Source organism: Urocampus carinirostris, chromosome 6, assembly GCF_059441175.1.
Source record: "Urocampus carinirostris isolate Australia breed hairy pipefish chromosome 6, RoL_Ucar_1.0, whole genome shotgun sequence".
NCBI classification, from domain to species: domain Eukaryota; kingdom Metazoa; phylum Chordata; class Actinopteri; order Syngnathiformes; family Syngnathidae; genus Urocampus; species Urocampus carinirostris.
Genome location: NC_142354.1, coordinates 34,089,067 through 34,102,543, shown reverse-complemented (window position 1 = coordinate 34,102,543; position 13,477 = coordinate 34,089,067). Strand labels below are relative to the sequence as shown.

The 13,477-nt window shown below is 38.8% G+C and overlaps 1 protein-coding gene across 1 annotated transcript; it reads left to right on the top strand.

The window, feature by feature from the left end:
- The first annotated feature begins 944 nt into the window (after nucleotides 1–944).
- On the top strand, nucleotides 945–13,189 carry dctn2 (dynactin 2 (p50)). Its single transcript, XM_088338825.1, has 14 exons — nucleotides 945–1,167; nucleotides 1,446–1,514; nucleotides 4,790–4,886; nucleotides 4,994–5,055; nucleotides 6,664–6,762; nucleotides 6,844–7,004; nucleotides 7,174–7,327; nucleotides 9,287–9,352; nucleotides 9,507–9,545; nucleotides 9,668–9,745; nucleotides 10,652–10,723; nucleotides 10,804–10,906; nucleotides 11,634–11,725; nucleotides 12,655–13,189. The coding sequence occupies exons 1-14, from the start codon at nucleotides 1,132–1,134 to the stop codon at nucleotides 12,739–12,741; spliced, it is 1,215 nt and encodes a 404-aa protein (XP_088194951.1). The 5' UTR covers nucleotides 945–1,131; the 3' UTR covers nucleotides 12,742–13,189.
- Nucleotides 13,190–13,477: the final 288 nt, after the last annotated feature.

The following is a 13,477-nucleotide window of genomic DNA, read 5'->3' as shown; positions in this document are numbered from 1 at the left end:
GTTTGCTAGACTCTATTTGGATGCTCCCTCTTTTTTGCGCCTTGCATCCACCTGCCACAAAATGCGTAAGCATTCTCCACAATAAAAACTACCAAAGCTTTGCCTAAAACACCCCTCATCGAACTAATTAACACGTAAAGCAATATAGCGAGTGGCTTGCTAAGGTGTTGGTGTTTCTATGATGATGTCACAGCTCCAAACAAGACACGCTGTCTTCAAAGTGCATTATCCAGGAAAATAACTGAAATATACATATATATAATATATATATATATAAATATTTTCTGCACGCGAAAAAAACATGAACTATTTCCTCACATTTTGCACGTTTAATAAGAATTTGGGATTACCTTTAATTGTGTGCAGAAAAAGGTGAACATTCTGTGTTAAGTGTTCAACACAAAATAGCCTTGCTAATTCTGAAAAGAATAAACTTGAAACGCAAACTCAGGTGTCCAAAAAAATATAGCAAAATATAGCATAGCCATATGCAGGGTTGGGTAGGGTTACTTTAACTTGATTACTTTCAATTACTTTTGGATTACTCCAATACCAAATATGCTAATAAAAGACAAAGGAAACTAAATATGATTAAAATTACTCAATTTTGTCATATGGTTCAATACTTCAACTTTCTTGCTTGGGTGTTTGGCGCCACCGCGTGCTTAAATTTAGTGCAACACATTTCCAGGGGATTTGTAATAAATTGGGATATTTTAATCATATTTACAAAAAAAAAAAGAGAAGCATTTTGGATTTACCTTTCAATGATGCCTGTGGATAAACGCAGGTGATTTTTAAAGTGCTCGTTTGTGGCCGTTTTTAACGCTGCGCAGGCGCACAGAGGATACTTTACTAGGCGTTTGATTTGTTCATCGTGACCCGCCGTCTCCATCGTTCCAAACGCTGTAAGGAAAACAGCACCCTAATGTGCGGATCCTTTGCATAAACCGAACGCACAAAGTGTCAACCCGAGCTTGTAACCATCGACTGTATCAGACTGCGAGACGTCCGCTAGTAGCCCCAAACTCCGTCTCCATTTTATCCCATTTAGACTTACTTAATCGAGGAAAAACATATTTATTTTCGTCCTTTGTGTTGTGTCCGTTTTGTGTTTCTCTCTCACGCACAATGGCTGACCCAAAATACGCCAATTTACCAGGAATTGTAAGTTGCTAACGCTTAGCATGTTAGCTTATCTTGAGCTAAGATGAATAGCTTTTGCTAACATTGACTCAGCTGTTTTAAAATCGTTATAATGAGCTATAAAAGACAATATTACGCAATGTTAGCTGTTGAATGTTGTAGGCAAGTGATGTTAATAATATCAAAAGAAGGAGTGGATGGAGTTGTCCTGTTAGTAAGAGACGGGGCGTTGTCCAGGGTAAAAGATGCTGCTGGTTGTTTATTTTGCTTTTGATTACTCTTATTTTGTTCTTTAAAAGGCGTTTAACGAACCGGATGTGTACGAGACAGGTGACCTACCAGAAGATGACCAGGCTCAGTTTGAGTCGGTAAGTTGTTTGCTTTTTACAATGAAGTAATACTTATTTTCCTTAATTACTTAACATGGTTGATTTTTGTTGGTTAATAAAACAGTGAATTAAATAAAGTGTTATGAATAGACATAGATAAAGGAAACTGATCAGCGTGAATTGACATATGACTACAAATGTTGAATTACTGTACTTGAGATAATGGCCCTTCTCAAATTGAACAAATTATGTACCTGGATAAGGTGGGCGGCAAGTTTCCTCTGTCCAAAGAGTCTACAAGCCCATCTGTCATCTGACAGGTGCGATGGTGTAGTCGCAATGATATTGTAACACTTGATGCTATTGATGTTGGGCTGTCATGCCATTTACTGGCTAGTACAGTGGTACCTCGGTTCCCAACCATAATCCGTTCCAGAACCCTGTTCGAAAACCGATTCGTTCGATCACTGAAATCTTTTTTCCCATTAAAAATAATGTAAATTGTATTAATCCGTTCCAACACCCTCAATGTTTACCTCGAATGTTTAACTTAAACTTAAAGCTAACCCAGGCTAATCGTACGTTCGCCTTGTCGTAATCTTGCGTACGAAAGATTACGCTAACATGAACGTGTAAAAATTAAAAAAGGATAACGAAATGAATTATGAATGGGATTTCTTACTTTTGTGGTTTGTTTTATTAACTTTTCCACACGAATAATTATAATCCAATATGTATATTTTTCAAATGTATTCATCTATATATCATATTTCACCCTATTAATCCACCGAAAAGGAAACGTGGCAAGAGCGTTCCTTGTTCTCGTTTTTGCTGCGTGGGGGTGATGTCATGAGAGAAACCAATGCGCGGCTCGTGAAGTCGCGAAAGTCTCCTGTTCCACAGATTAGACACGCAATTGAGAGGGTCAGCGAAAGCAGGCTGTCCTGGTAAAGTTCCCTGTCACCCCTCATGCGACGGAGGTCCCTGTGATCTTAACGCCCATAATACAATTAATTGAATGAGTTTAGTTCAATTAGTTTCTAAGTCCTTCTAGAACTTTAGGAGTTTAGTTTTTTTAAGAGTAGTATTTCCACTCTATTTGTGTTTATAAGCTCAAACAATTAGTTTGTACAGCATTCCAAATGCTGTATTCCTGAATTGATGAGTTAAGTTCTAATTGGCATTTTCCCTTTCATGTTGAATGCCGTTGTTCTTTTGACTCTAACACACCTCTGGATCTTAGCTTTTACAAGTAAGCCTGGACTTATTGTTTTCTCTCAGCTTTAGTGCTGTGCTTTTACTTGCATGATTTTTACAATCACTCTTCCATTTTTTCCTAATGTTTGATGGGAAATTAGGAGGTTCAAACTGTTAAGGGACTTGTACTTAATGTATGTGTTATTTTTAAACTTTACGGGGGAAAAAAACAGGATAAACTCACTGCTCTAAAATCCAAAGGAGTTGCTTGTATGAAAACTACTTCTACCCATTCAAACTTGTCATGCTCTCTATCAGCTGCCTCATTGCTAACCTCAAATCCTTCCTCTGACTAACTTGGCTGTTTAAAGGCCTCCACATGCTCCAGATCATAATGGCACATTATTTTGATATAAGGCTTATTGCATGTGACATGTACAAGCTACATTGAACTATACTAGGTATTGTTCCACGTAATTCTCAGAAAATACATACCAACAAATTTAAATATCAAGTTTTTTAAATTGTGATGTTTTGCATTCCTATATGATTATTTTGAAATGTCAGATCATTGTTTAGTATACCGTAAACTGCTCTCAACTAAACAATAACTGCAGGAATATGACGATATTTTGTCTCAGGATGATTGATTACTTAGAGTCCGGTTCTAAACATCTTTTTGTTGTTTCTTTTCTGAGGTTTTCTTCCACACATGCGGGAATAATCAGAAATGCTGCATCGGGTTTAAAATACTGCTAGGATATAAGTAAAGTATTTTAGAAAATATATGAAAAAAAATAAAAGACTAATTTGCCCCTGAGCAATCCATCTCTTTTTGGACCATTAATAGCTTTTTTTATACAAATACGGTCATTTGAAATACTACCTGAATGTCATTGAGTAGAATTAAAGAAGCAATATGTTCAGATAAACTATTCCAGTTTAGAATTAGTCATTCAAAACTACTTATCCACCTTCACCTCTTTATGGGGTAATGCATCAGAAAATCTTGGAGATTTCCTGTGGGTCACGTCGCAATTTCCATGACCATGCATTTCTAGTGTGTATTGCATTGAAGTGGACCTGCCACCCCTTGATGTCACAGAGAAAAAAAAGAAAGAACTGGAGACATCCTTGATGATTTCTGGGTGCTCACTTAAGCATTTGACGCTTTCTTTCTGATTTTCTTTCCCTTCTCCCAGTCAGATGATCCTGCCCTGAGCGTGTTTGTGTGAGAGTGTGAGCCAGTAATAACCACATTAATACATGTTGTCTCTCTCTCCCACCCTGGAACCGCTTTATGCTCTTTCTAACACTCTTTGGAAACCCAAGGAGCTGGTAAGAGCCTCACTAACCCCCTTCGTCTTCATTCCGCTTTTTACCGCCTTTTCCCAACTTTTTCTTGTTACCTTCTGAGTGGAACCTCGTCTTGTCTTTCAGTGATCTTTTAATCCCAATCAAGTGTTTAGTTCATCATCATCATAATTATCAGCCAGTCATCAATTGGTCTATTGTTTCATTTATGTTATATAGTGTACTATTCTTCGATTAGTTCATAATGAGTTCAAGATGGGTTTTTATATAACAGTGCTTTTTAATCATACTGAAATCATCCAGGGAATACTGTTTTAAACTAATCTGTATCATTGTAATCTTGTCTTTCATTTATTATTTATTATTAATTTACAACAATCATTTTAATTTAGAAAAGACTCAACTAAACGGGATGTTGGTAGGAGCTGGTGATGAGGTTTACCTGATGGTATACTTATGTGTTACAAGGGGTCCTTGGTTTACATTGGTTCACTATCAAAGGTCTATTCATGCATTTAAGACACAATAACCATAATCTACATTTAAGGTGGATTTCAGCTTGCATTTTATAAATGAATCTACATTAATGCTGATAACTATTATGAAAAGCACATTAAGTCCATAAATATCAAAATAACTGAGGAACATTAAGTGAGCGTGACAACGTATTCTTACACCTGAACACAAATTAGTTCAATTCATCCCTGTGGTTTGGTTACTTTGCACCATAGTAAACTAAAGACCCCCTGCATGTACAAAGTTTGTATGTTTACGTCTGACTAGATTTGTCGCCCTTAAAACAGGAGGAATTGTGCAGCGACAGTGTGGAAAGAATCGTGGTCAACCCCAACGCTGCATATGACAAGTTCAAGGACAAGCATGTCAACACCAAAGGACTGGGTCAGATCTTACATGAATATCCAAACAAAATAGCCCACTCTGGCTTTTGACCTTGAGTTTGCCTTGACGTTTTTGTTTTCATTTTCTCTTTGCTTACATTTGTGCAGACTTTTCAGACAGAATCAGTAGAAGCAGAAGAGTAGGCTACGAGTCTGGGGATTTTGAAATTGTAAGTACAGTCGATTACATGGCTCAGGAACCTATGGCTCGCGACGCCATATATGGCTCTTTTTATGAGTATGTAGTTCACAATTTTAACTACGATTTACAGTCAAGGTGTCTCACTAACAGACCCAGTTTGGTCTGTAAATAGCTACATAATCCTTCCTATGGGAGCTCATTAAACATCATATGTTTATTGTTGAGATACTCTATGATGAAAAGCCACGAAACAAACTTAAACCCAAAACAAACTTTGTTACCCTGAAGCTCTAGCAGAGCACTTAAAGCAATTTGATTGGGTAAGCGGTAGAAATGAGCAGAGCTATACACACAACACATGCACTCTTTCTCCTTTGCCCAGTGCCGTCTGCATTGAAGGTAAAAACAGTACGTTGGTATTCTCATATGCAGTATTTTGTGACATTTCTACAAAAGAACTTTGCATTATTTAGGTGGAAAAGGACCGTCAACATGAGCTTTAACACTTTTAAGTAACTGCTCTAGGGGACAAATTTTACGTGGTATCATTATATTGGCACATAGGCTCTGGCAATATTTCATAGATTTTATCAAATCACCAAACATCACACAGTGAAATAAAATGTGCTGAAGAATTGGCTTTTGTCTGGAGAGCAGGTTTGGCGGTTTTATTGAGTTTGGTCTTCAAACATACGGTGTGGCTAGATAAAGAAAAACAAAATCAAAATGTACATGCTTTTATGGCTCTTTGGGTCAAAAAGGTTCCAGACCCCTGGTCTATAAACTAGTGATGTGCTCCTCTGGTTGATTTCTTGAAGCGTATGCCAAGCAATGTAAATAAGTGGTTTATGAACGGCGAGCCAATCCGCATGTTGATAATGTAAGTGGCGACGTTTAAAGCAGATGTACCACGTGATTAAGGAAATTATTTGCTTGGTTAGAGTGTTCAAAATAAAGATGGCAAAGAAACACCGGATTATCCTCTTTGGGGGAATCACAGAAATATACGCTTCCAGTTCTATACAAATTTGCAATCTTATATCTCTGCACCCTTGCTTCATCAGTATCATGTGAAAGTTTTTTTAGGGAGCAGGTGAAATTCTCTTCAAAAAAAAAATCAACCACATGAGTCCAAAGACTTTGGAAATTATAGTTTTAAATAAAAGATAATAACTTTATTTTGCCATCACGTCTATTTTTTTGGATTGTGTTTTCATGTTGCATGATATTGTTCTATACAGCCTACCATCGTTTCTTAAAAGAAATTAACAGGTACACTTTGCTCAATGGACATTATAAACTTGTAATGGGTAAATTATTCCAGTATACACATCCACATTTCAAGCTCATGGGAATTACACAAAATTATTAATGAAAAACACGTTACTAAAAGCAGCTAACCTGAGACAACAACGTAGCTTCACTTGTAATCTATAACATCACCCACATAGCTTCTCATAATAATCTACAGCTACACACAAAGGTAAAGATCCTAAAAAATAATCTAAACAGGTTGACTCAAAGTATGCAAAAAATTGGTTGCTTCTCACAAGCAAATTTTTATTGTGCTTGAATTGCAGTTTGATAATGAAAAGTTTAGCAATCATATTGGTTCTATTCCTGCCCTGATGTGTAGCTGGGGGAGGGCTGCGGTGTAAAGGAAACACCCCAACAGAAATATCAGCGTCTGGTGAACGAGATCCAGGAGCTATGTCAGGAGGTGGACACCATTCAGGTTGCGTATCACACACAAAATTGCAATCACTTATTGGCGGGACGCTGTTGCCTCAATGTTGCACATTGACTGTGTGTCCAGGCCGTCACAAAAGAGAGCAACGCAGAAGAGCGGCTCACCCCGGTGGTCCTGGCACAGCAGGCGGCCCAGCTCAAGCAACATCTGGTTTCTGCTCATCTTGACTCATTGCTGGGACCGCAGGCGCACATAAACTTGGCTGATCCGGATGGGGCGTTGGCCAGGTGAGACGGCCAATGTGATGGCCTGCTGAGGAGTCAGACAGCCTTTCTATTATGCATGGGGGCAGAAGTCGTTGCATCATACTCCTACACGCTGCTAATCAGTGTTAGAGACTTAAACAGTAAGAGAAGAGCTTGGAGAAGTGCCATTTGACTTGATCTTCCTCCTTAGGCGCCTGCTCACTCAGCTGGAGGCAGCAAAGGGCAGTCGCAGCTGCTCTGCTGGAGATAGCAAGTCACCGGCAGCAACCAAAGGCCCAGATGGAGTGGTTCTCTACGAGTTGCACAGCAGACCTGAGCAGGAGAAATTTAATGAGTCTGCCAAGGTAAAATGATCATTCTGGGTGCGATTTCAGGTACCCCCATATGATGGTGTTAAAAATGTGCAATAGAAAAACCCTTCAGACATTTTGGAGTGTCAGTGCTGTCAATAAACGGAGGGACGAATAAAAAAACATTGCAAAACGTCAAGGGCAGAACAGATCAAATATTAATTGAAACATTTCAAATGACTCATATAGTCTAGGGAACCTAATTGAATCTTCTGAAATCTAAATAAATATATTCCAACATGATCAGATAGTTTCTTATAATAAACACTGACTTGGGATATATTTGCAAATTCCTTTAACAACAAACTTTCATGCAAGCTAATATTTAGGAAAAATTGAATGGCACATTTCTGAGGTTATGAGATCAAACCTTCCTGTGTGGAGTTTGCATGGTCTCCCCGTGCTGGCGTGGGTCTCCTCAGGGCACTACGGTTTTCTCACACATTCCAAAAACAGGCATGTCAGGTTATTTGGCTGGTTCAAATTGTCCATAGGAGTGAATGAGCGAGTGAGTTGTGTGCCCGGCAACTGGCTGGCAACCATTTCAGGGTGCCCACTGCCCGAAGATGGCTGGGATGGGCTCCAGCAGCCCCGCGACCCCACTGAGGATAAGCAGTGCAAATAATGGATGAATGTAATTATAGTCGTTTACATGTACACTCTGCAGGAAGTAGCTAGCCAATCATTTTGAAGAGTGAACGCATGCTCTCGCTCCTGGTCTAGCTGTGGTGGGTGAGCAGGTGTGCTTCTGTGTTGTATTGTTGAAAATGTTGTATTCGCGTGTGTAACAGAAGTGAGGACTGCTGGTGAAATGTGGCCCGCAGGCTCGATCTAATAGACTTAAGATCGTCTCAGGGTCTGTAGAAAACTTTCTTATGACCGGATGTGTCCCACAGGCCTTGACTTTGATACAAGTCCTTTACACAATGTAAGAAATTAAAACAACCACTGTAGGCTCGTTTAATGCATACAACTACTTAGAAGCATAATAAATTTAAGTTTGCTATGGATACCTCTAGATGGCAGTCATGTGTAAGTAATTGTTCCATTGCAGGCCAACCCCACCTTCATAGTCAAGTCATGTTTATTTGTATAGCCCTTTATGTATAAGTAGCCTCAAAGGGCTGCACAGATTACAGACTATTGCAAACTTCTTCTCTTGTCCATTTGTAATTACAACTAAGTTTTTAAAAAAACGGTACAAGTGTTAACTTATATGAGTTCTGAAAAACTTTCTAGTGAGGACAAGTGTTAAACCAGCTACTTCTTGAAGAGATAAACAGCTGATTTTTCCTGCTTGATATAAATCAGGCCAGACAAACATATTTAAAAATGTAGTTTTATTATTGAAGGCCAATGTAAAAATATTTTAACACTAGACCTAGTGAAAAGGGTGTGCCAAATTAAATGGTAAATGGTCTGCATTTATATAGCGCTTTTCAAGTCAATGCAGACCTCCAAAGCGCTTTAAAATGTGCTTCACACCCATTCACACACACACTCACACACCAATAGCGGCCATGCATTGTGTGACCTGAGCCAAAGAAATCCTTATGCAAGGCTGGGCAAAAAATGACAGAAAGTGGCCACATTTGGAGTCCACGCCCATTTTGTTTTCTTCCCTGTTGCTTTGTTTTCGGTTGCACTACACGATTCAGCGACATCTATCGGTCAAATAAAAATAGTCGATTGAAAGTTTTGACCAAGCAAGATTTTTTGGGGGTGAAACACATCATTTTTTGTTTATTTTACTTTTTTGTATTGACGAAATGTATATTATGTAAATGATATTATGTAAGTAAATGACGAGAGATTTTAAAAATGTTGAATTCAACTTTATTGTACATGATCTTTAAAACCTTTCTACAAACTGTTAATACTGTAATGACATTACATTGAGTAAAAGTTTTAAAAAATAATGTATTAAAGGGCACTACCTGTTTCTGTCGATAGATGGCAGAGTTGGAAAAGCGTCTGGCAGACCTTGAGCTGGCTGTTGGCCCAGCAACAGACAAACAGGTATCTACACTGATTACCTTTGTCTGCTTACATTTCTTCAAACCACACACACATCTAATATACCCTGAGAGCTTACTTTGTGGAAACATAACATCACACCTTTTTATATTTGACTGTTTAACCTACCTTTTTGTATTTGCCGTTTCCTCTGCAGGGTCCTCTGAGCGTGGGCATGCAAGGACTCAGTCTGACAGTGAGCAGTCCACCTCTATGTTCCATCACCACAATTAAGAGACAATCAAGATCATGTTTCAAATATGAGATCACTTCATGTCATATCCCCTTATGAATTGGATCAATTTTGTTTTTCTCTAGGATACATTGGAACTCCTGCAGGCCAGGGTCAGTGCCCTGGACTCTGCTACTTTGGATCAGGTGGAGGCCAGGCTGCAGGTATCGTTTATGTGGTTGCTCTCTTTCATGGACAGGTGAACTATGTCATTCAGATGTGAATACACACTAAGAAAAAAACATATTTTTAAAATGTTCGCCCAAATCAAAGGTTGTGATTTATAATTTGAAGGTAAATTTACACTTCAATGAACCACCATTGTATGTGACCACAAAAAAAAAAAATTGTGCAAAGTCATTGCAGAGCTTGATTTTGTGGTGCACAGACCCACAGGAAAAAATAAAAGTTTGACCCCAAGCCTGTTAAATATTGTAGTCGAAACATTTGCACACTCTCATAACCGGGAATAGCTTTATTCAAAGCTAACCAATCACATTTAAACTCCTGTTAAATGGGAGTCTACCATAGTAAAAAGTTACCCTAACTAAGGTTTGTAAAGTTTCATGACTTATTTTGTTTTCTTTCTATCATAAATACATGTAATGAGATATAACATCTAATTTAAAAAATAAATAAAGATTGATTATTTTAACGGAATAATATTTTTCCATGCATTGCACAAATGGTGAGAAAGCACTACTTGTTTAAATAAAGCTCCTCACCCAACTTTGACACAGTGAAAAAACTCACCACCTTAGTTTTATGATTTGTTCACAAAGAGACAAAACTGTGTTGGATGAAAATGAAAGGGGGAAAAAAAGCTGGATTATTTTAATTTTCATGACCTTAGTTCCTTTGTACCAAACTGGCAAAAGATACGACCTTTGTCCAGATTTTTTCAATCTCGTCCGATTAAGAATGTGCTGGTCACTTATTTCTACAAACAGATACAGCTGCAATAAAAGCAAAACATATCCAGAAAAAGACACATTCACAACCAAAACCTGTTGAGTTGACGTCAAAAACTATATGAAACTGCACAATCCTAATTCTTTTCTCAATCTTAGAGCGTGCTCGGGAAGATGAACGAGATCGCCAAACACAAAACGGCCATCGAAGATGCCGATACGCAAAACAAGGTCAGCGCTTGCTTCGCTTTTGCCAACCTCACTCGTGTCAGAGATTTGTCATCGTTTTCTAAGCTCGGATGCTTTTGCAGCTTTCGCAGCTTTACGACACCGTGCAGAAGTGGGAGGCCATGTCCACCTCCGTTCCTCAGGTGGTCCAGAGGCTTGTCACGGTCAAGGAGTTGCACGAACAAGGTGACAAACTGACAAAATGCACACATGCAAGTAGTATGAATGTTAGCGGGGGAGGAGTGAAGGATGAGAATTGCTGCAAAATGGCATTATGTTTAAGTCTTGACAATGGAAAAACAAGATTTTTTTGCTTGGTTATTTTTGCCAAATAATGTGGGTTCCTTCCACTTGAACAGAGTTGATATCTACAAGCAGGCTTCTTCCGCCTCCCATGAAATAATGGTGTCATTTTACAGTCATCAAAATGTATTTTTTCAGCACATTTCGGACACAAAGTGCTGTATAAAATTTCCAATGTACAATAAGAAACTCAAGACACAGGCACACAACGGTTGAAATAACAGATCAAAAATTATGACAAAGCACAGACTAACCCACATGAGGCAATGGACCAGAGGGAGGCTAATCTACTTTGACAAATAGGATGGGAGGAAACGGCAGCAGGAAGGAGTCAAAATCGGTGCTCCTATCAGCCCGCTCATTGTGCCCTACCAGTGTGGAGGCATCCCACAGAGGAAAACACCTGGGAAATGAACTGCAGCGTCCTTTCATTTTCTCACGGGAAACTTCTTTCTCACAGCCTGTAATGGATTACAACGAGCTGGTTTCCCGCATAGCTTAAATGACAAAATACAGAAAATCACAATAATTGTCATTCGTGGATAATATCACCCATTTGAGCTGATTTGATTAATGATTTAACCTGTGTGTCTGTGTGTGTGTGTCCCAGCTATGCAGTTTGGCCAACTGCTCACACATTTGGACACCACGCAGCAAATGATCAACAACTCCTTGAAGGACAACACCACCTTGCTGACTCAGGTAAGAACCATCAACCCATCGGAGGTGTATATGTCACTGCATTTGTAGTTATAATTGAGGCAGTTTCTAGTTATATCCATTTTATTATTTATTCATCACATTAATATTATGGTCATCACATAATTCATTTAGTTTGAGTTAATACACGTTATGCTCACCTGTTTGTTTAAGTGAAGTTTTTACTTCTTTTTGTGTTTATTTGATGCCTTTTCCGGTCGTTGTGGTTTTTGAGTGATCTGGTTTGTGGCTGCAATATTTTTCAAAATCCTCACACATTTCAACAAGCCTTCCTATCTGCGCACAGTTGAAAATGAGGTCATTTGGTAAAGTTCTGCATTCAGAGACTCATTTTTCAGACCACGACCATGTCTTATAAAATACCAACCCGCTAGTTTCCCAATGGACATTATCTTCTAACAAGCCCAGACTGTAATGTTTTGTTTTTGTTTCACTGTAGTAAAAACCTCAATGGATCACCAGCTTTATGTGTGATTTGTCATAAAGTCTCATTGAACAGGGATTTGTGAATTTTACACTAAACCCTAATGTCCCCGATAGGCAAGTAGACACCTTGCAAGGCTGGCAATTGGTGTGTGTGTGTTTGTGTGAATGGGTGAGTGTTAAGCACATTGTAAAGCACTTTGGGAGGTCTTCAGTGACTTGAAAAGCACTACATAAATGCTGACCATGTACACACACAGTGTGGGGAAAAAGCTCTTTCAGATGAGAGCAGCAGCAGAACTTACAATGTGTGACGTAAAATCCTTAGTTCAAATTCAACTGACCAGTAATTCAACATTGACAATAAAAGCAAAGCTTTGTCCAAATTTTAAAGGGCAAAATTTTCAATACGACATATTTGTCTTTCTTTCTAATCAGTTGTTCTTCCTCACCTTAATTCAATCCTGTTTTCTTGTTTAATTGGTCAGGTCCAACAGACAATGAAGGAAAATCTGGTGGCCATAGAGGAGAACTTTGCCGCGCTCGACCAGAGGATGAAGAAGGTGTCCAAGTAAAAAAGACGACGTGTGGACACTAGGACAAATGAGGTTCTTCGATGACTCTTTGACCCAAACACTTCCCTACTTCCTTTTGCTCTCTTCCCCCACCTTGGCCTTTCTCGCTGAAAGTGGGTTGTTGGAAAACAAGACCAAATTGAAGTTGCTGTTTCTATATTTTGAGTATTAGCAAAAATTGAAGTCTGGAATTTTACTGTATACATGTCCATCCAAATGGTTCATTGTAAGGATATCTTACAGGTGTGTACAAACGGTAAACTGTGGCCTCCAAAGGAAAACATGTCAATATGCCGACATGTCGCTTCGTTGTGCTTACTCTGGCACTTGTATTTATATTACGACAGGAGTGGACACACAATGCACACTTTAAATCTGCTTTGCCATTGCTTAGAACTCAACTGTAACTGTGGTCACAAAAATGATCAATAAAACCATCTTGACTTGATTCATGAGAAAAGTGTGATTATGTTTTATAATGGGTGGGTGGCAGGAAAAAAAGTATTTGTTGGGAAACCTCTCGATACAGAACTTTTTATATCTGTATAAACCAAAGCCTGTTTAATAAAGGAACTCAAACCTGTTGGGTATTCTTCAGCAGACGCGAGTGAAAAAGGCAGGTCGTGTCCACTCTGTACAGTGAAGCGCATCATGCAAATGTCATTCATTTCGGCATCGGCACTCAAGATCTCAAAGCGAACACTTTCAAGTACTGGTAAGTAGAGAGTACTGGTAA

Excerpts from the sequence above, each read along its gene's own strand:
- dctn2 (XM_088338825.1), top strand. The coding sequence starts at position 1,132 with ATGGCTGACCCAAAATACGCCAATTTACCAGGAATT. Across the intron at positions 7,005-7,173 it reads CCGGATGGGGCGTTGGCCAG|GCGCCTGCTCACTCAGCTGG; the intron begins GTGAGACGGCCA and ends CTTCCTCCTTAG. Across the intron at positions 11,726-12,654 it reads ACACCACCTTGCTGACTCAG|GTCCAACAGACAATGAAGGA; the intron begins GTAAGAACCATC and ends TTAATTGGTCAG.